Source organism: Enhydra lutris, unplaced genomic scaffold (genome assembly GCF_002288905.1).
Source record: "Enhydra lutris kenyoni isolate GAN:26980312 unplaced genomic scaffold, ASM228890v2 scaffoldscaffold46, whole genome shotgun sequence".
NCBI classification, from domain to species: domain Eukaryota; kingdom Metazoa; phylum Chordata; class Mammalia; order Carnivora; family Mustelidae; genus Enhydra; species Enhydra lutris.
Window position 1 is genome coordinate 1,540,584 of NW_019154130.1, and position 20,003 is coordinate 1,560,586.

The 20,003-nt window shown below is 52.6% G+C and overlaps 1 protein-coding gene across 3 annotated transcripts in view; it reads right to left on the reverse strand.

The window, feature by feature from the left end:
- LOC111156554 (glycosyltransferase 1 domain containing 1) overlaps nt 1-18,678 on the reverse strand; it is an 82,743-nt gene extending 64,065 nt beyond the window's left edge. The window contains exons 1-2 of one of the 3 annotated variants that reach the window (XM_022517533.1): nt 18,546-18,678; nt 5,897-6,045 (exon numbers count right to left, since the gene is read on the reverse strand). In XM_022517533.1, coding sequence (XP_022373241.1) covers nt 5,897-6,045; nt 18,546-18,613 — 217 coding nt within the window. In that variant the 5' untranslated portion in view covers nt 18,614-18,678. Of the gene's footprint in view, nt 1-5,896; nt 6,046-12,636; nt 12,715-18,545 lie in introns of those variants that run through there. The other 2 variants (XM_022517532.1, XM_022517531.1) reach the window with 2 other exon arrangements.
- Nucleotides 18,679-20,003: the final 1,325 nt, after the last annotated feature.

Below are 20,003 nucleotides of genomic sequence, written 5' to 3' on the forward strand. Positions count from 1 at the left end.
CGAGCCCCGCATCGGGCTCTCTGCTCAGCAGGGAGCCTGCCTCCTCCTCCTCTCTCTCTCTGCCTGCCTCCCTGCCTACTTGTGATCTCTGTCTGTCAAATAAATAAATAAAATCTTTAAAAAACAAAAAGATTCATTTTTTTTATACTTGCATTGTACCTGCAAAATAGCTATAATAAATGTTAATATTGTTAATATGCTATTTCTCCGAACTTGAATATTCTTCTTAGCAACTTTATTTACCTAATTATTCTCTCAGTAAATACTGGTTTTATTTATTTATTTTTTTTAAAGATTTTTTTTTTTTTTATTTGACAGATCACAAGTAGGCAGAGAGGCAGGCAGAGAGAGAGAGGAGGAGGAGGCAGGCTCCCTGCTGAGCAGAGAGCCCCATGCGAGGCTTGATCCCAGGGCCCTGGGATCATGACCTGAGCCGAAGGCAAAGGCTTTAACCCCTGAGCCACCCAGGCGCCCTAAATACTGGTTTTAAAAAGAAAAGCAAACTTCCACTTGTCCATGCCATTAAGGTTTTATTTAACTATATTTACTGCGCACAGACATGTAAGTGTGGCCGGTTACTACTTGGCAACGTGTATCTGCTATAAAAATGCACAGATATGCCCTGGCCAGGGGGCCGTGCCCCACTTAGAAAATCAAATTTAAAACAAACGGGTCCTGCAGACGCCTGCTCACCACAACACTGTTACAACTGAGGAGGACAGGGGAAATAGGATCTGACTGCTCCTATCACGCTGTCGAAGACCATTCAATGAGGGGGGAAATGCTCCAAACGTATCAGCAGGTAAGACAGATTGCTAAACTGTGATACGATCCACACATTGCACAGAGAGAAGGATGAGAATGTCAGACACGGTGTCCGTAGTGCTTAGCCCAGGAAGCATGAATTAGTATTTCTTTAAAAGAAGTTGCAAGTTTATATTGAATTAGTATATCTTTTTGTGTAAGTTTAATTTTGAAAAAAAAACCACGAAATCAATAAAACCAAACATGTACAGGAAACGCAGTCACATCTGGGTAGTGAAACTCAAGGGGCTATATTTCCTTCTTTGTACTTTTAAGAAGTTTCCAAATGATCTGCTTCCGCAATTAAAAAAAAAAAAACACAATTAAATGTTCTACATTTTAAAATATGGTTTAATCCAGGGGTACCTGGGCGGCTCAGTCAGTTACGTGCCCAACTCTTAGTTTCAGCTTTGGTCGTGAGCTCAGGGTCGTGAGTTCGAGCCCCATGTCAGGCTCTGCGCTGAGCACAGAGTTGGCTTGAGATCCTCCCTCTCCCTCTGCCCCTCCTGCTCATGCTCTCTCTCCCCAAATAAGTAAATATTAAAAAAACATAACTTTAAGAACTATATACTTTAATCTATGGAAGACTTAGAAACATGAAATTGTGCCCGGCCCGCCGCCAGCACAGGGCAGCCTAGCGCAGAGAACGGAGAGGAAGCGGCCCTGGACACAGGGGTGAGGGTCACGAGGTCATCCTGCCGATGGCGACCATAGCACTGCTCACGGTCTGCAGCTAAGGGAGAGTGTGCTTGCAAAGACATGAGCTTTAGGAACACACGTGCCACCATGGAAACGACAACTGGGAATAAACGCGCAGACAGAAGCCGGGCTAAGTTCACGAGCAGCGGTGCTGCTTCGGGTCCCAGCGTCTGTTCGACCAAAGCAGGAAGACTCGTTTCCCTCATACGATGGGTTCTAGGGAGCGTGCCCCCCTCCTAGTACTTGGGAGAGAAAGCTTAAGTGACTTTGTGCTTTTCCTCCACTTATTTGAAGCAAAGGCCAAGAAATGGTAATATGGAGAAAAACCGGACTTTGAAGGAGAAAACCCAGTGATGTGACCAGAGCGAGAGGAAACAGGTTTTTCCGTCTATTGGTTGAGCTCAGACTGGAATGACCTTTCTGGAGGGCAATCTGTCCCCATCAATCCAAATGAAAAATACACAGTCCTCTGGCCACAGGTTATTTGAGGAATTTAATCCACCAAGTATCCCCACAGAGTGAAGTAAAAAATGTAATCACACTTGCTGTAGCTTTACCTGTAATAGCAAAAGTAAGGCAGACTTTTAATAAACAAGGTGCATTCTTCTGGTGGAATACTGCACAGTCAGGAAAAAAAATAAGGCAGAAGGAGGTCTGCTGATTTGGAAAGATCGCTAAGATATGTAGTTCAAGTGTACTTAAAGATAGAGTCACACAGTTGTGGAAGTAAAGTACGCTCCACGTGTATGTGTGTAACACATTAAAAATCCATGGTTTTATAGACAATAATATACCCGATGGTAAACAGAATCACTAGCCCCAGGGTATGAAGCCTACTGAGTGCAGAACAGACTTTCACGGTCAGTTACAACCTTGTAAAAGTTCCCAAGAGCTTTAAAACGATGGACTATATCTTGGCCTCTACGCTTTTTTTGTATTTTGAGATCGATTGCAGACTCTATGTCCCAGGACATCTGCAGCAGAATTCCGAGTCGTATCTGTTCAGAGGAAAAGAGCTCTTGGGAGTAATACTTTGAGGAAACCGTCCCCGTGGATGGAAAACATTTCGTGCAGATGGTTCAAGCAGGGATGAAAAAGTACGGAGGCACGGGTAGATCCTCCTGGGTTCCTAAGCAAGGATGTCCGCACAGAGATGTCCGCTGCCATGGTTGTGGGAGAAAAGCATGGAAGACCGCTTCAGTGTTCCAATGGAAGCTTGGTGACACGATGGCGCCCCCAAGCATGGAAGGTTCCGCAAGTCTTGGCAGAATGAGGTAGATTATACTTGCGCTGCTGCAGAAACATCTCCCAGAAGAACCGCCGGGTGGTACAAAGCGAGACCCTGACTACAGCGTGCTCCCACTCATGCTGATTTTCAGGGAGGAGACATGTACAAATATGTACCTGGCCTCACAGGGTGGCCAGCCCCGATGGTCCCACTCGATGAGGTCTCCTCCCACGCCCCCAAGGGCTGATCTGTATAAGCAGCACAAGCTCTGGAACCTAGGGCTACCAAGGATGGATCACGAAGACCCGTCAGCTTCCGATGTGCTCTCTCGGAGAAGCTGGCTGCCATGTCTCGAGGACACTCAGAAGCCTCAGCAGGGGCCCACTGGTGAGAAACCGGAGCCTCCCACCCACAGCAGGCGGCAGGTGAGGGACCAGTCAGGCCTCCAGATGACGCAGCCCCGGCCAGAGCACGTCCGGAGCGCACCGTACGGGGTCTTGACTACAGCCTCGCCGGACAGCCCGAGACCGAATCCCCGGCACGGCTGCTTCTGAAGTCCAGACCCACGGAATCTCCTACATGGAAATGCATTGCTGCAAGCTCCTCGCTCCGGGGGGTAATGTGTTACTAGGACACATACTAGCACAGTACCTGTAATACATTTCCAGGAGAATACACAAGCAAATGATCGCTAGTTGTCCCTGGCGATAAGGTACTAGACTGTTGGAACGAGAAGTGGGAGAAAGGTTTTCTTTTTGTCTTTGATCATTTAGTTACGTTCACTCTGCGCTAGGGGGAGGGTTTTTTTGTTTTTTCTTTTTTTAAAGTGTGCATGCAGCAGCTTAAATTTTAAAACCAGCACCTTGCCCAGTGTACCCAGACAGGAAGTGAGCATCCGGCGAGGACCCAGCTCCTCGTCGGGGGGCAGGAGGCGGGAGGGAGAGCAGGAAGGGAGGCCAAGCCAGACACGGTGTGGAGCGGCAGGAAGTCACCTTTAGCCACGAGACTGCGGAAAACTTCCAAAGTCCGGCCCCGCTGCTGGAGGAAGCTCCACCCTCGTGTGAAGACAGACCTGGGTCCTTCCGGCCCTCAACTGACAGATGCCTCCAGAAATGTGATGCCACTGCCGTGTCAGTCCACTGGCGCCTGGGGAAAGGTCCTCGCTCAGCTGTAACGTCGCGATGCTGTCGGCCGTCGCTCGGGGCCTCTGTGCTTGCCCCCATCACACCGGCCTCGGGAGGGACGAGAAGAAAGAGCCCCCAGTCGCAGCTGAAGTCAGAACGATAGCTGCGCCCATGTCCTTTCAGGGACTGAGGGAGCCGTGTTGTGTTTTAAGGCCCCCGTGGACTGATGAGACAAGTGTTTAAGAGAGGATACTGACGTTCAGCTTTGCTCTTTACCACTAATTAGGAGCTCACACCCTGTGAAGTTGCATCAAATACTTTGCAGTTTGGGGTGCCTGGCTGGCTCGGCCCGAGAGCACTGGACTCAGGGGTTTTGTTTTGCTTTTTAGTTTAAATTCAATTTAGTTAACATATAGTATGTCATTAATTCCGGGAGCAGAACTCGGTGATTCATCACTTGCATACAACATCATTACATCCTGTGTCCTCCTTCATGCCCGTCACCCAGGTACCCCGTCCCCTACCCACCTCCTCTCCAGCAACTGGCAGTTTGTTTCCTATGATTAAGTGCCTCTGTGGTTTGCCTCCCTCTCTGTTTTCATCTCGTTTTATTTCTCCTTTCCTTTCTCTACGTTCATCAGTTTTGTTTCTTAAATCCCACATATGAGTGAAATCGTATGTTTGCCTTCCTGATTGATTTATTTCACTGAGCATAATACCCTCCAGTTCCATCCACATCGTTATAAATGGCAAGATCTCAGGGCTCTGAGTGCAAGCACCATGTTGGACCCGCTTTGGGTCAAGTATCGATGGAAATCACTTCTGTGCGTTGGTGATGGTTAACGCTATGTCTGAGCTCAGGGACCGCCAAGACAGCTGGTAAAGCATTGTTTCGGGGTGTGTCTATGGGGGCGTTTCCAGCTGCGATGAGCACCTGAATCGGCAACTGAAGGAGGAAGATGGCGGCCGTCACTGAGGCTAGTGGGCGGCACCCGGTCGTCTGCTCAAGGCCCCAGAGGAGCAGAAAGGCCAGGGAGAGAAATTCACTCTCTGGGTTGAGCGGAGACATCGCTCTTCCCCTGTGCTCGGACATCCCAGGTCCCCGCTCTCTGGCTTTCCGATGCACAGCGACTGGCTCCAGCAGCCCCCGATGCTCAGACCTTTAGACCCAGATGAAAGGCGGTATCGGTTGCTGGCTCTCCGGCTTGCGGAGGGCAGGTCGGGAGACCTCTGGGCCTCTGTCATCACATCTAAGCCCACCTTCTCCTCTATGTGTCCGCACATGTCCTCCTGGGCTCGTCTCTTTGAGAGCTCTGACTAATGCACCCGGAGGGCAGACAGCCCCAAAGCTTCCCTCATTGCCTGCTGGACGTGAGCCTGCTCCGTAGCTAACCGAGCAACCTAATTTAATATTCTCCACTAAGTCACCTACTCAACTCCCAGCTCCTCATGCTCTCTAAGCCGGCTGCAGGATCTCAGGATTTCCCTCGTTAGTAAATCTGTGGCATCAAGTGTTTCACACGTGCCCATTCTATGTTCCTAAAAGATGTGCATGTTTGACTTCTGGAAATTCTACTAAGTGAGGAACTGCACATCGGAGACATCCAGGATAGCTCCCTGGATGTAGCACAGTAGTTTCAGCACACATCCACTCCCACTCGTTAGAATTACATCCTTCTGGAAACTGAGTCCCTAAGAAGGACCAAGCAAAAAAGACGAGTGTGCTCCCTCCAAGTCTGAACCGGGAAATAGCATGAACTGAGAGCTCAGCCCTGTTTTGTTTTGTTTTCTAATATTTTAATTATTTAAGGGAGAGAGAGCATGAGCAGAAAGAGGGAGAAGCAGACTCCCTTCCGAGCAGGGAGCCCAACGTGGGACTCGATCTTAGGACCCTGAGATCATGACCTTAGCCAAAGGCAGCGGCTTAACCCACTGAGCACCTCCCCCGCTGGCGGCCCTCAGCTCTGTTTTATTTGACCCTGTAAGTGCTTCTAGTTTCCACAATTTCCAGTGTTTCACCTTTGGAGAGAAAGAGGCTTACCTCGCAGGAGTCGGCCTCCTCTGTACAGATGAAGAGCCAGTGCTGCCTCCAAGTTCTCGGCCTTGATGAAGCGGGAGATTTCAGATGAGCTTTCCAGGTCACAGGCATCTTTCAGAAGACATACGTGGCCGGCAGCTTCTAGATGGTCCCTTTACCAAAAAATATAAACAGAGAAAGAAAAAGATGAGGGCGAAGGAAAAATATGGCACAAGTGGCTACGGGGGTTAACTTCTTAAATCGAAAGATTATTTAAATCAAAACGTTAAGAAAATAATATCTTCTAAATTGTCCTGGAGGGGCAAATCCTCCTAAAATACAGGTCAAGGCTCATCATCACTAGCAATAATGATTCACCCACCAGTGTCCATTCCCTGGGACCTTGACAGGGACCAAGGCCAGTGGGATGAAGGGCTAATTCAGTCCTGAGACAAAACACACGTGCATGCGGACACACACACACACACACACGCACACACACAGAGCATTCGGTCACATTTGCTGGAACAGAAAGCTCTTTTTTTTTTAATATTTCCTTAATTTTAAATTTCCTTAAATTCTAGTTTTTCCCTCCTGTCCCTTAGTTATGGATGGAACCTGAAGTTTGCTTTGTGGCATCTGAAATCCAGTTCTTACTAAAGCCCAGCGATGGGTATTAAGGAGGGCGTGGATTACACGGAGCACTGGGTGTTACATGGAAACAATGAATCATGGAACACTACATCAAAAACTAAAGATGTTCTGTATGATGACTAACATAACATTAAAAAAAAAAAAAGACAAAGTCACCCATTATTATAGCTTCCAAAGATGGCCTTTCCATTCTACCTCCAAAATTATGTATGAAACATATCTTTCTTCTCATCCTGGCTCAGTTCCTTATAACATAAATCTAAAATACAAATCTAATAAAAGAAAAATTCTGAATAATGACACAGAATGAGCAAAATCAAAAGGTAAGAAACTGAGAAAAACTACTAACAACTCTTACAAAAGCAAAGAAGCTAATTTACTTAATAAAGAGGTCTCATAAACCAATAAGAAGAAAAAAAAAAACAAGTAACAACTTAATAGTTAGGGATGGACCTAAAATTGTGGGCCATAGAAAAAGAAATTCAACAGGGCTTTTAGATACAGGAAATGGTGCTCAATTTTGTCGTCTTTTTACAGAGAACTTCTGCAAAGCTCAGAAGTCTGCCTGTGGCTCTGTGAAATAAACCGTCCCGTACACTCCTCTGAGCGGGCAAACGGGCACAAGCTCTCCGGTGGACGACAGAGCAGCAGCTAGAACCCTGGAGGTGTGCACACTGTCACCAAGCACCTCCACGTCCAGGAATCGGTTCCCAAACTGCCCTTGGACATGAGTGCAGACGCACACACCCGGCATGAGCCTGGGCAGCTGTGTCTCACTCCCCGAACAGACTGGACCCGACATCCGGGTCCTTCAGCAAGGAGCCCAACACACCACGCACCTGCGATACAGTCCAGCGCTGCCCCCGCCAGAGAAAGGAATGTGGCAGCTCGCAGCGACAGACAGCTGACTGTTGAACAGCTGGGGAGGGGGTTGCGGCACTGTCCCCAGACGAACATCCACGTATCACTCCGACTCCTCCAAAATGTCACCAACTGCCTACTTGTGGGAGCCTTCCCACTAACGCAGTTGATTAATACAGATGTTGTATTTTATACCTGTCATACACTGTATTCGTACAGTAAACTGAAGACAGGGAAAGGTTACCCGGGAAATCATACGGAAGGAAAATACATTTACAGCCCTGTACTGTATTTACAGAAACAAACTCCGCACCTGAGCAGACCCATGCAGTTCAAACGCCGAGTCGTTCAAGGATCAAGTATAACCCGGAATCATTTCCAGGATATGTTGTTAATGAAAGAGAGAGTGAAGACTACTTTGTGTCTATATACACTGTGCGCGCACGGAGTGTCTGTAGGACGCACAAGGAAGAGACAGCTATGACCATGTCTACACAGAACAAACACGGCCACGCCCTTTTGTGCTGCGGGGGTTTAAGCGCGGGCAGATATCACATTTTATCATCGTTGGAGGCCTGTGTGCGCTTGTAAGTATGATGAACCCGCCCGGTCTCCCGGGGTAGCCAGCTCAGCCGTCCACTCTGGGAGAACGGCCCCAAATCTGCCTTGCTTCTTGGGTGAATGGACGGCTGAATGCACCTCCGGGATCAAATCCAATGCCCTCGCCTAGCACGCAGCGGGCGCCCTTCCCAGCCCTCCTGCCGGCCGCCCCACGCCCCACCCACCCGAGCTCCAGACCCGCTCTTCCGGCTGCAGGACGCCCACTGGTGCGCGTTCAGAGTGCCCACGGCCAGGACTATCCATTTCCGAATGCCAGCCCCCCGCAGTGAGATCCGACCGCCCCGCTCCTGCCACACATCTGCCCCCCATCGCCGTCGCGCCGAGTCTCTCTCGCTCAGGACCCTTCACTCCCACTTAGGCTTCTACGACAAAGCCAGCGCAAAGGTGACAACCAAGTACCCTGGCATGGACCCCTGAGCATCTCCTAAATCATCCAGAAGTCACTAGACTACAAACTTCAAATCCAACATAGACCACCTTCTTCTTTTTTTACTCCGGCAATAAAACTGACCATTGTTTCCTCAGCTAAACACCGGGCAAGTTAGCTGGAGGGCTTGCATGTAGGGCCAACAGGGTACAAAACAAATAAGGATAAGAATAAAATAATGAAGGAACTAGAATCTTTAAGCAAAGGGGTCATAAAATGGCCAAGTTGTTTGCAACGTGGGAGCCACTGGCAAGCTCAGGAACGCTGAGGGAGTGTCAGAGCCAGCCAGCACCTCGCTCACACCAGCTCGGGGGAGGAAGGTCAGGGTCCGCACCTGCACGGGTCTGCGAACCAGCACTGGTCTCCGTGCACAATGCGGCCACTGTCCCCGGGCGAATAAGCAATGCTGAGATCTTGCTTAAACTACTGAAGTACAGGGAGTACCCTGATCTTATCCTGTCCACTGTTAATGCTGATCAATCATTATGGGCCTGGAACGCAGCCCCACCCCGCCCAGCCTCACCCCGCCCCACCTCAACTTCTCTGGAAGGGCTGAGCCACGACAAACAGAGCCTGCTCCCGGTGGCCTCAAAGTTAGTGTTTGACAAACGTGAAACTTCAGTGTGCTTCTGAGCACGGGTGAATGTTACTCCGTTTTCTTAAAATTCTAGGGAATGAGAAACCAAAAAACAAATGTCGATAAATGGAAAAGAAGCGGTTTGATTTCTACTTGGAGAACCCATTCCTGAGAGATTTCGGGCTCATGCAGAATGAAAAGATAGCACATATGGACTGGAGGGTTTAAGTACACACAAGGGGCTGTTCTTGATCTATTAAATATATTTTTAAATGGCATTTCAACACTAACATTATGATCTTATAAATATTCCAAAATAATTTTTTTAATCATAGTTCTCCATGACTAAGAGTTTACCCTCGTTTCTGGTTTTAATCAGAACTTAAAAACTTTTGAACTTTTTTAACTTTTAATTTTTAAAAACTTTTAATGTTTTTAAGCTGCTCTGTCTCTCTTCCTTCTATAAGTGATCATTTGATTCAAATAAACTCCATGAGCACCTAATATGTCCAAGGAGTTCTGGTTTACTTGACGGCTTTTTTTTAAATTTAAGATTTTATGTATTTGAGAGAGAAAGAACAAGAGTGGTGGGGAGGAGCGGAGGGGGAAGCAGACACCCCACTGAGCAGGGAGCAGCGGGTGCAGGGCTCAGTCCCAGGACTGAGCTGAAGGCAGACGCTTAACCGACTGAGCCACCCAGGTGCCCCAACCGAAGACTGTTTTGAGAAGGAAGGCCTCTCTGACAAATTTAAGAGATTTTTAAAAGCATTGTTTGGTGGTTCTAGGAGAGAGGAACCTTTTGCACATGCCTGACTCCAGATTCAATAGGACTTAGCTGCTGCTTCTACCTGGCTGAAAACCATCCTCTTTAACTGAGGGAATACAGAACCTTGATCATTTGTGTTTAACTTATGCATATCTGCATAAACGATGCTATCTGAATTACAAAAAAAATGCAGGAAGAACTTAAGAGGGCAGGCAACACCAACTGCATTCCATTCCATCTCCATGGGCCCCTGTGTGACCCTGAGATGGGAACAGGGCCCCTAGGACTCCTCAGGCCTGTCCCACCCGGTGGGCCTCTCACAGCATGAGCCCCTGGCCCACTCCAGTGACGCAGCACCTATGAGGGAGAAGCAGGGATGTGCCGTTTCTGGTTAGGGGAAAGGCGGCGGGGCTGGAATAAAATGGCGCTCTCTGGACAGTACTGCAAGAACTTGTGATGTGTGAAAGAACTGATGCTGGTCTGGGAAAGATGAGGGTGCTCATGAGGACGGAAGACCTCGTGTGGCGGCCTGCTCAAACTTGCAGGCTCTGGCCAGCACGGTGAACTAGACGGACGCTGCCCCGTGCAACCTTCTGTGGACTGAGTGAGACAGCAACACATTTGCAGGACAACATGTGACTTCGAATAATGCTGTCAATGTGTTTTGTAAACTGTAAAGTGTATCTACTTTTAAAATGGGATTTTAATGGGATTCTGCTGCTCAAGAGAATACTGTGGTGAAGCCAGTATTTTTTAAAAGAATAAAAAGGCCCGTAAGAAAACAGGCAAAATGTCCAGATCAGGAAATGTCCCAAGCCCCAGTGCCTGCTGAGATGGGACTAATGAAGTTTTAATGAATGGAGGGAGTGGGAGAGGCTAGTGAAAACCATGAAGCTTTGTGGGCTAGCCTATATAGAGATGTGCTAAAGGCCTGAATAGATATGCTAAGTGCCCGAATAGAGATGTGCTAGGTATAAATATGCACACAGCTAATTAATAATTTCTGTAGTGATGACATGATATTCGGGAATACTGAGTTCAAGAGAATATATTATTACAATTAATTTCATCCATTTCTTTGTGCTCTGTCTAAAGTGACCACCAGAATATGCAAACTGACAAGGACGATCACATTGCTTCCATCAGTGCTGGGCAGATGCTCTCACCATCGCCAGTTCTGCCATTTTTACCAAGAGAGAATTAGCATTTGAAATTCTATGGAAAACTCCCCTATTTTAAGACTCCCAAAGGTATTTCTTGCTCCTTCAGTGCCAACATTTCTTATTCCCTTAAATCTTCAAAGTTCACAGACCTCTGCTTTCCCCTTTCCTTGATGAGAATTAGTGAAGCTCTCACACCTGCCGTATATTGTGGCTTCCGGAGTGTACATTCCCACGTCCCTCTTCCCAAAACGTTGGAAGTCCCTGTTATCCATCTGACTGGGATGTGCTCCAGCCCCAGTCAGGGGTGCTCGGGCTTGCTCATGGCCATCACAGCGCCCCTGCTGGCTGTGCTCCCACCACGAGTGTTCCTGCTGCCTCACATCATCATAATTCCCAGCTGGCCACGCTCCTACCATGGAGTAATCCCGCTGCCTCGCAGTCATCACAGCCCCCAGATGACCGTGCTCCCACCACAGAGTGCTCCTGCAGCCTCGCGGCCATGACAGCCCCCAGCTGGCCGAGCTCCCATGACGGACGTGTGACTCTAGAACTTGGGAGCACGCACTTGCACCTGCAGAGACTCCGACCCTCCTTCCTTCGAGGCTGATGTGGGAGATGCGGGCCAGGACAACCTAGCAAGTATGGCGGGTGGACCCAAGAAGGGGTAAGATGCAGACTCTTGCCTTTAGCATCTCAGCTGCAAAATCAAGCCTGAAGCCTGCCTCACCTGCACACCTTTTACAGGATAAGCTGCTAAATTCCCTCTATTGTCCAGGCAGCTGGGGTTGGGCTTCCGCTTGCTAAAAGCTGAAAATCTCTGATAACGGCTGTAGACAAGCAGCTCAGAGCTTTTACTGGTGTCTGACATACAGCCCGTGTGCTGGAGCCAGCTCTCCGTAAAGTCATCCACGCTCTGACCACAATCTTCTCTCTTCGCCAGGCTCACAATCACTCCAGCCACGAAAGACCTCTCACCTCACCGACCTCCAGACCCTGGCCTCCAAGCCTGCCACCGGCAGCCCATCCCGCATCTCCTCCAATCCCACAAACTTTCCTTTCCCCGTCTTTCTAGTGAGTTTCTCGTCAATGCCCTAACCTCTCCTCCCCGCGGGCCTCTGCTGCGCCCTAAGTGCATGGCACATCTGGCAAGGCAAGCCCAGGACACTGCAGCCACCCACTTCCTGGTGGAAGTGACACAGGAGAGTGCGATAGGGAGGGAGGGCTGCGGCCAAGCCTGGATTGCAGGGACCCCTCCCAGCGCGGGCGTGGCTACCCGCCCTTGGCAGTTGAACGTGCCCCTCCCTCGACTCCCCCAGAGCCAGTGCCACCTGTTTCCCAGCCCCTGTGTCTGCCAGAGCAGCCCTGGCTCTGACACGGAGCTCCCCCACCCGTGGTCACGCTGCCCTGGGCGGGATGGGCACCTGGGCATGCTCACAGCGCACAGCCACCTGCGGGAGTCTGGCCGCACTCCAGGCACACGGGGCTGGGTGCTCACTGGGCCGCAGAACCAGCTCTTCTCTCCCAAGCCCGCGGTCCTCGGAGCGCTCTGTGTCCGGAACCTCACTGCGGCTCCAGCCGCCAGGCCTGCTGCTCTCTCTCGCCACACTCAGGCGCCTCCGCCTCTCCCACCTCTAGGCCTCCACACACGTGACTCCCATGGCCAGGAACGCCATTCCCGGCTCTCTGCGCCCTCACCTTACTCCCTGCAGGGCTCCGGCGTACGGGTTACTCAGCATCCAGCTCATACATCAACGTGTGAGCTACTGGCTCCACTTCCCAGAGGAAGCACCCCCAAGAGTCCTTCACCCCAGGGTCGAGGATAGGACAAACACAACATGGTGTCCACCCCTGGAATGACGCGGCAGTGACGTGTGTGCACAGTCTGTGGAAAGGACGACTCTGCATGTGATTCCATTTACAGGAGCGTGCACACGAGACAGAGTCGTGCAGACGGAGCGCGGACAAGCGGGACAGGGCAGTGGCGGCTGGTGGGGCCGGGGCATCCGCTGAGACAAACATTCTGGAATTAGAGAGAGGTGATAATTGTGCGACTTTACAAAAAGACAACCAACCACTGAACTGTGCACCCTGAAACTGTGAATTTTTTGTGAACTCCATCTCAATAAAGCAAACTGTAGGAGAAAGGAGCGCTATTTCTCAGGGGAGCGCCCCAGACTGTCCAGAACGCCTGCTCCTTTTATCACCCTGCTCTCCTCCCTGCACTGACCACAAGGCAACTGGGTCGTTTCTGCCAATGTGTGTCTGTCTGCCACGCGGGAATGCTAGAACCTTCTGTACAGTCACCTGCCGAGCCCTGAGCCGTTGTGTTAAGAGCTCTGTGGCCGAATGGCCGTGTGCTCGGGAGGCAGAAGGCACCCTCGGGCTCTGTGCCTACTAGAGATGTTCAATAATAAATATTTGCTTAATGAAAATATTAAGTGACTTTTCAAGAACTATTACTTCAAGAGGAACAAGGATAAAGCCTTTTCCTATTGACTTCACGCACGTCCGCAGCTTCCTTGGCATATGCTGAAACAAAGCTGGAAGACTAGAAAACTTTCCTTCAGGCTTTCCTTCTTCCCCTAAGGCTGGGCAATCACGGCTGAATCCCAAGCTACCGAGAGCAGGGAGCGGCAGATGGGAGTCAGCCCTGCCCTGGGTGCGGGCTGTGTCTGCACTCCCTCTTCCCCTGCTCCCTCTCTGACAGCGCCTTTCTGCGCAGTTTCTGTTGGCTTCTGTTATCTAACGCAGCTGCCAGTCTCCTGCACCTGCTCCACAGGAAGAGAAAGATCCTGCACCACCCACGGCTCGAAGGGCAGCTCCCCACATTCATACGGACGCCAACACAAGCATCTGTGGGCCGCACTGACCCCCAGGATGCCCTCCTCTGGACCGGAACAACCCGAACCCTCTGCCCTTCCCCGTGCCCTGAGGAGCTCTGCAGACCAAACCCCAGGGCTGGCTCCTGGGACTCTGGCCAGCATCCGACAGCTTGGTGTAGAACAGGGGTCAGAATCCCTTTCCTGGAGTGGCCAGAGACTGCGTATCTTTGGGTCCCTGTCCGACTGCCCAGCTCTTCCATTGCCGTGGGAAATGGGGAAGCACTGTCCAGTGCCCCAGGGCATCGCCCTGTCCTCCAGATTCTTCTCACGGCATAGGCACTGCCTCTGGCTGGCCCTCGGGCCCAGCTCAGCCCAGCCATGACGGATCACTTCCACGGTTCCGAGGACCAGCCTCGCACTTGGGTTCTGCACCCTTTCAAACTGTGGGTCCACCACTCTTTCACGAAAACAACTGTATAAATATTTGCTTTTCATATCCATTACTTGTGCAATTTACTTCTCCGTCACCCGTGAAATGAACTTTGTTCTCTGGAGAACTTTGTTCCCTACATTCCTGACCCCATTTTTAACTTCCAAGCAGCTTTCCCTTATGACCTTCTTTGTTAGGGACTGACCTGAGCCCATCTGCCTGATGGAGAGACCTTGTCAGGCTCATTGTCAGGTTCTTCTGGAAAATGGTTGCAGCTTCAGGGGGTCAGAGCGGGACAGGGAAGCCCTGGTGCCCTCGCTGGACTGCACTGAGAGCCAGGCCAGCCACCCGGGCCGTGGAGGTTGGCGCCACAATGGGGACACGGTGGGCCCCCTGACTTCGTGTTCACACAGGGACTCCCTTAACCCTGCCAGCAAACCAAAGACCCTCCACACCGGTAATTACTCCTGAATGCTCCATGCTAAAGAACGAATGCTCTAACACTCACAGGGCTTCGGAAACCACTCCAGAAGGAGGTACCCGATGAGGGCATCCAAAAACGCTAACTAATGCCCGCTGAATCGGACACGAAGTGAACGGACCTTCACATGTGGCACACGGGTCTACAGAAGGGTCAGGTGCCACCCAGACACTCAAACAGTCACTCTCTGCTTCCCGATCCCCGCACAGATCAATCTTCCCAGCTATCGTCTACACCAGCTAAAACACCTCATCTGGCAGGACCCACGAAATAAACAGAGGCTGCCCGGTGGCCTGGCCCACGTCCCATAACCTGGCGGTCGGCCAGGAAATGCATCCCTAACACACACTCCTGACACTCCATCCCTAACACACGGGTTAGCCAGCTCACTGGCCCCTCACAGGTGGGACCTGCTAGCTTAGAGGACCCCCGGCCTCCCAGCCAGCCAGGCCTGTCCCCGCCGTGGCACTTCGAAGGTTCCATGAAACTTGCTCTAGCCCCAGACCCCTCGGAAGCGCAAGCTGGCTGTGAGGCAGGGCAGCCCTGACCCATGGGCCAATCTCCCTTGAATAAAGGGCATCAAACTCTTTACTAAGTTGTTGTGGCTCCGTCACTTGGCGCTCTCCATTCAACAGCCAAGCCCTGCCTACCTTACTTCTGCACTATGTCAGACGCAAATGCTCACCCCTCCTCTGTCCCCCCAGTCCACCCTTCAAAACACAGCTCAAAAGACCCTCTTGAAAACTGGATCGCTTTTGGTGGCTTAATTCTGTTTGCGGCACCAAACCGTAGGTCCTGGATGACAGGGCTCCTGCCCACATCTCCAGCCACGTCTACGCACTGCACCCAGAGCGGGGTTTGTCTCAGCAGTACTGACATTTCGGGCTGCATCAGTCTTGTGGGGCCATCCTGGGCACTGTCAGGGGTCTACTGGCACCCCTGACCTCTACCCAAGAGACGCCAGGGGCCCCTCATGCCCAGTGTGACAACCAAAAATGTCTCCTGACACTGCCCAGTGTACCCCGGAGGCAAAATCATTCCTCCTGCCTCCACACATCCTTCCAGCCCCGGGCCCCACAGAGAGTCACTCATCCAGTGCACTGGACACTGCTAACACTGCGCAAGCCGGGCCTGGAAGGACCTGCTCCCCCCTTGACCCTACCTGCTGCCCCTTCGCCCAAGACACCAACCCGCGCCCGCCTGTCCAGTGAAAGGCCGTGGTAGCACGAATCGCTCACGTTTACCGAGTGCACACTAGGCACCCGGCCCTGCTGTAAAACACTGAAAACGTAGGGATGCATGTTTGATTTTCCGAACAAACCTGCGAGGCAGATCCGAGCAGCACCCCTCCTCCTGGATAGGACACTGAGCTGCAGAGTGCTTACGGGGCCCGGCTTCCCCTCAGTGGCTGCGAGCCCGCCTGTGAAGCCGGGAAGCCGTACTCCGGAGCTTGCGCTTTCCTCAGTTTGTGACGCCCAAAGGCCTCTGCCTGCCTCTTGCCTGGGATGGGCCTCCTGCCTACATGCTCCCAGAGCCCCTGGACCTCCCTGTCCGCGTACTCGTCACTATTCTGCAATGCTGCTTCTGGACCGGGTCTGAGTTTGCATCTATAAACAGATACCCAAGGATGGACCTGCTTCATCTATTTTTTTAATTTTATTTTAAAGATTTTATTTATGTATCTACAGGGAGGGCGAGCGAGCCAGAGAGCACAAGCAGGGGGAGTGGGAGAGGGAGAGGCAGATTCCCCGCTGAGCAGGGAGCCCAATTCGGGACTTGATCCCAGGACCCTGAGATCATGACCTGAGCCAATGGCAGACGCTTAACTGAAGGAGCCACCCAGGCGCCCCCATTTCTTCTTTTTGAAAATCCAGTATTATCTAACTCACACCCCCTCCTGTGCTACACGGAAGGGAAGCCCAATCTTCTTCACTTGGGGGGCTCCCTGCCCCACGGCCTGGGGTCACTTGAAGGTCAGAGGGGTCTTGGGCAGGGAGCGTGTGTATAGATGCTCTAGCTCCAGAAGAACGTCTGTCACCAAGGGAATCTCTGTTCCCCTCTCGTTCCAGGACACCTGGCATTCTTTCCTCAAAGCGCCTCGGTTCTCACAGGCCCCAAGACGTCTTTGGCAACCTTGGAGTCTTCCTTTTCTGCATTCCCTCCAGAGTGAAGGGGGGACAAGGCTGGCTCTGAAGCGACCAGAGCACAAAGAGCCCTTGTTGTCACGCTTCGGGCGCAGTCAGGAACACAAAGGACAAGTAGCACAAGGGGCCTGCACAGTCCCCACGGCCATGTTGCCTGCTCCTCCTAATGGCCCTCTGGTGGGGGCCGCCGGGGGACCTTTGGAATATTGGGGTTCGTGTGTACAGTTCACATCCCGAGCAAAACATTAAAGAGCTGCTTTCTCTAGTTCCCTAACAGGACCGAGCGTCTCTCTCTGACCCTCACCCTCCCAGCACTGGCCCCCGGACGCGCTAGACTCCAGCCTGGCCTTCTGGTTCTCAGGCTCGCCAGCCTCGGTCCGGCCTCAGAACCCGCGCTCTGCTCCGGAGCCGTCCTCCCAGACCAGCTTAACGGGCACTGATCACCACCTGAAACTGCCTCCTTTAATTCTGCGGATCCGGCAGGCACTCGCCCTGCTGAAATGTGCTTCCTTGGAGCAGAGGCCACAGGGCACCGCCTCCCTCCGTGAGCCTATGAGAGAAAGCAGGGGCACTGAAATTAAAGGAAGATAACCCTGTATGATGAAAATCCTCATTGTGAAATCCTCATTGTAAACCTCAGAAAACTAATTTATCCTCTAACAGTCATTGCCGCATATGATCTGGAGGAGAACTGTAACACCTTTTAGTGGGAAGGGACATTAAAGGCTTTGCCCCAATCACTCATTTTAATGATGGGGAAGCAGACCAAGAGAGGGGAAGTAAGTTGAGAAATTTCATGAAGCAAGTCAGTTGAAAACAAAACAAAACTCTCCATTAAGCTTCAGGCACTAATCTGCTCCAGGCCTGCCCTGAGGGGCTTCCGTAGCAGAGAGCAGACAAAAAGCACACAACTAAGCATTTGACCGGATTGCTGTGGCCAGGTGCTGAGAAGGTGAGCCGGCAGGAAGAGGAGGATGGAACAGGGAATGCTGGGAGCAGAGGAGGGAGGCCCCGGGGAGAGCAGGGCCCACCTGAAGGATGAGGGAGTGCTGGCGTGTTTGCTGCATGCTGGGCCTGGAAACCCTCCCCAGGCCCCCAGCTTCAAGGGACCCTCCTTTGCACTCAGGATTCCACGCAAATGTCACTTAAGCAGGGAGGCCTCCCCGGCGCTCTGGCCCGAAACAGCCCCTAACCCTGCTAGGTTACATACATCGCCTATGTCATGGCAGACATCCCTGCATTTTTGCTCTCTCCGCCCCACGGCAATATAAGCGTCACACAGACCTGACCGCGGTTCTCCTTGCTGAGTCCCCAAGCCTAGGGTGCTCCTAATACACAGAAAGCACCAGTGACCACAGGCGTGAAAGACCTGCGCACAGAGCAGCCCAGCAGTCCCTGGAGCGCTTTCTTTCCACCGTCCTGCCCCAGTGCCGGTTCCTAAGCAGGGTTCCCCACCCCCCAGACAACCCCAGGGGCTGGTGGGGGCGCATGAGGACAGCCGCATCCAGGCCGGCAGGGGCACCGGCCTGGGGCTGGGTCCTGCGCTCCCGCTGCCCCCACCTCCCCGCGCCCCCGCGGGGCGCGCGCCCTGCCACCGCCTTTCCGCGCCCACACAGGCCCCCTGCGCGCCAGCCCGTCCGTTTGGGCGCGCGGTCCGGGCTGCCGGGTGGCCCCCGGCCGATGCCCCGCGCTCACATCGCGGATGCTAGGCCGGCGCCTGCACCTACCGGACGCGCTCCGCCGTGACGGCATTGCCTGTGTGCCGCCGCAGCACAGCCAGGAACAGGAGCCGCATGCCGCCGCTGTCCCCGCCGCGGCCCAGCCATGGACCGCCCGCGGCCGCCGACCAGGCCCGGGGGCGGGGGCGCGGACCGAGGGGAGGGGGGCGGGGACACGGAGGAGCGTGAGAGGGCGGCGGGCGGTGGCGCTGGGTGGGTCCCGCCCGCCGCTCCCAAGGCCGCGCCCGCACTCGCTGGTTCTGGAACGGGGTTCAGGCGCGCGGGGACCTGGGGGCAGGAGGAGACGCGAGACAGCTCCCACAGGACCAGCACCGGGATTCCCCGGTTCCAGTCCATGGGAGCCAGAAGGGATCACAGGTGGACTCTCAAGGCTCCAAGGGAGAGGGTGGGTCCACTCCCATGGGGACCAGGCCGTAGCTCTGCTCCCGTGGGGACTAGCGCCAAAGGTATTTTGGGTCCCCTCCTACAGGGACCAGCAGCAGGCGTGACTGCAGATGCCCCCCCTCAGGAACCACCGATGGCATTCCATTCACACCACGGTGGTCAGAGTCTGCCCCTCAGGTATCAGGACCAGGGTCTCTAATATGGCTTGAAAAACCAGAGATGTTTCCAACTTAAGTCAGCATTTCCACAGTGCACAAGCCAGATCTGAGGAGGAGCTGTCCACTCTAGATGTGCGAAAAGATAAACGGGGGCACATGAAGATTCCTAAGTTTGTCTGAGCCGAAGTTGACTCCAATGGAGCAGTACTAAACTGGAAACGGTTGGGGGGGTAGAGGAGGGGCCTTCACACAGAAGACGCCAGAGCAAAGAAAGTATGTTATTAGGTGGCTCTCGCTGAAAGCCGGGTCGCTGTTTGTGACTGGTTGTGCTGACGTGTGCTGAGGTCAACTTCCTAACCGTCACCTTGAGGCACTGGCAGAGTTCTCTCTCCGCCTGAGTACAGCAGCACCCAGTGTTAGAGCCCCGTCAGTCCGGGGCCTCCCGTTCAGTCTAACAGCCAGGGCCTGGACTCTTCTGTGCACCACGGCGCTGACGGGTTCACCTCGACGCCTCCACCATCTCCATCTGAATGTGAAGGAGAAACTGACGTTTATGTCTGGCCGCACCGTCACCACGGACGCAGGCTTCTAAGTCCAGCATCCCAGTGTCTGTCCTGTTTTCAACACGGCCATAAGACACAGCATACCTGCTGCAGCCCCAGCCATCAAGTTCACATTCCAGGCAGGAGCGAGGCCCGGCACAAGGGTGCACTGAAGCGCTCTTTCTGGCGTGTCACACAGCCAAGCCTTTCTCTTAAGGTGTACATGGCGACACCTCGCATCCCCGCAGCCAGGCACTACAGTCCGTCAGCCGGGTGCACAGCTGCCCTGAGGCAAATGCCGGGCACTGAGAACACGGTTCTAGGGATTTGGACGTGGACATCTCTTCTTCGAGCCAACCACT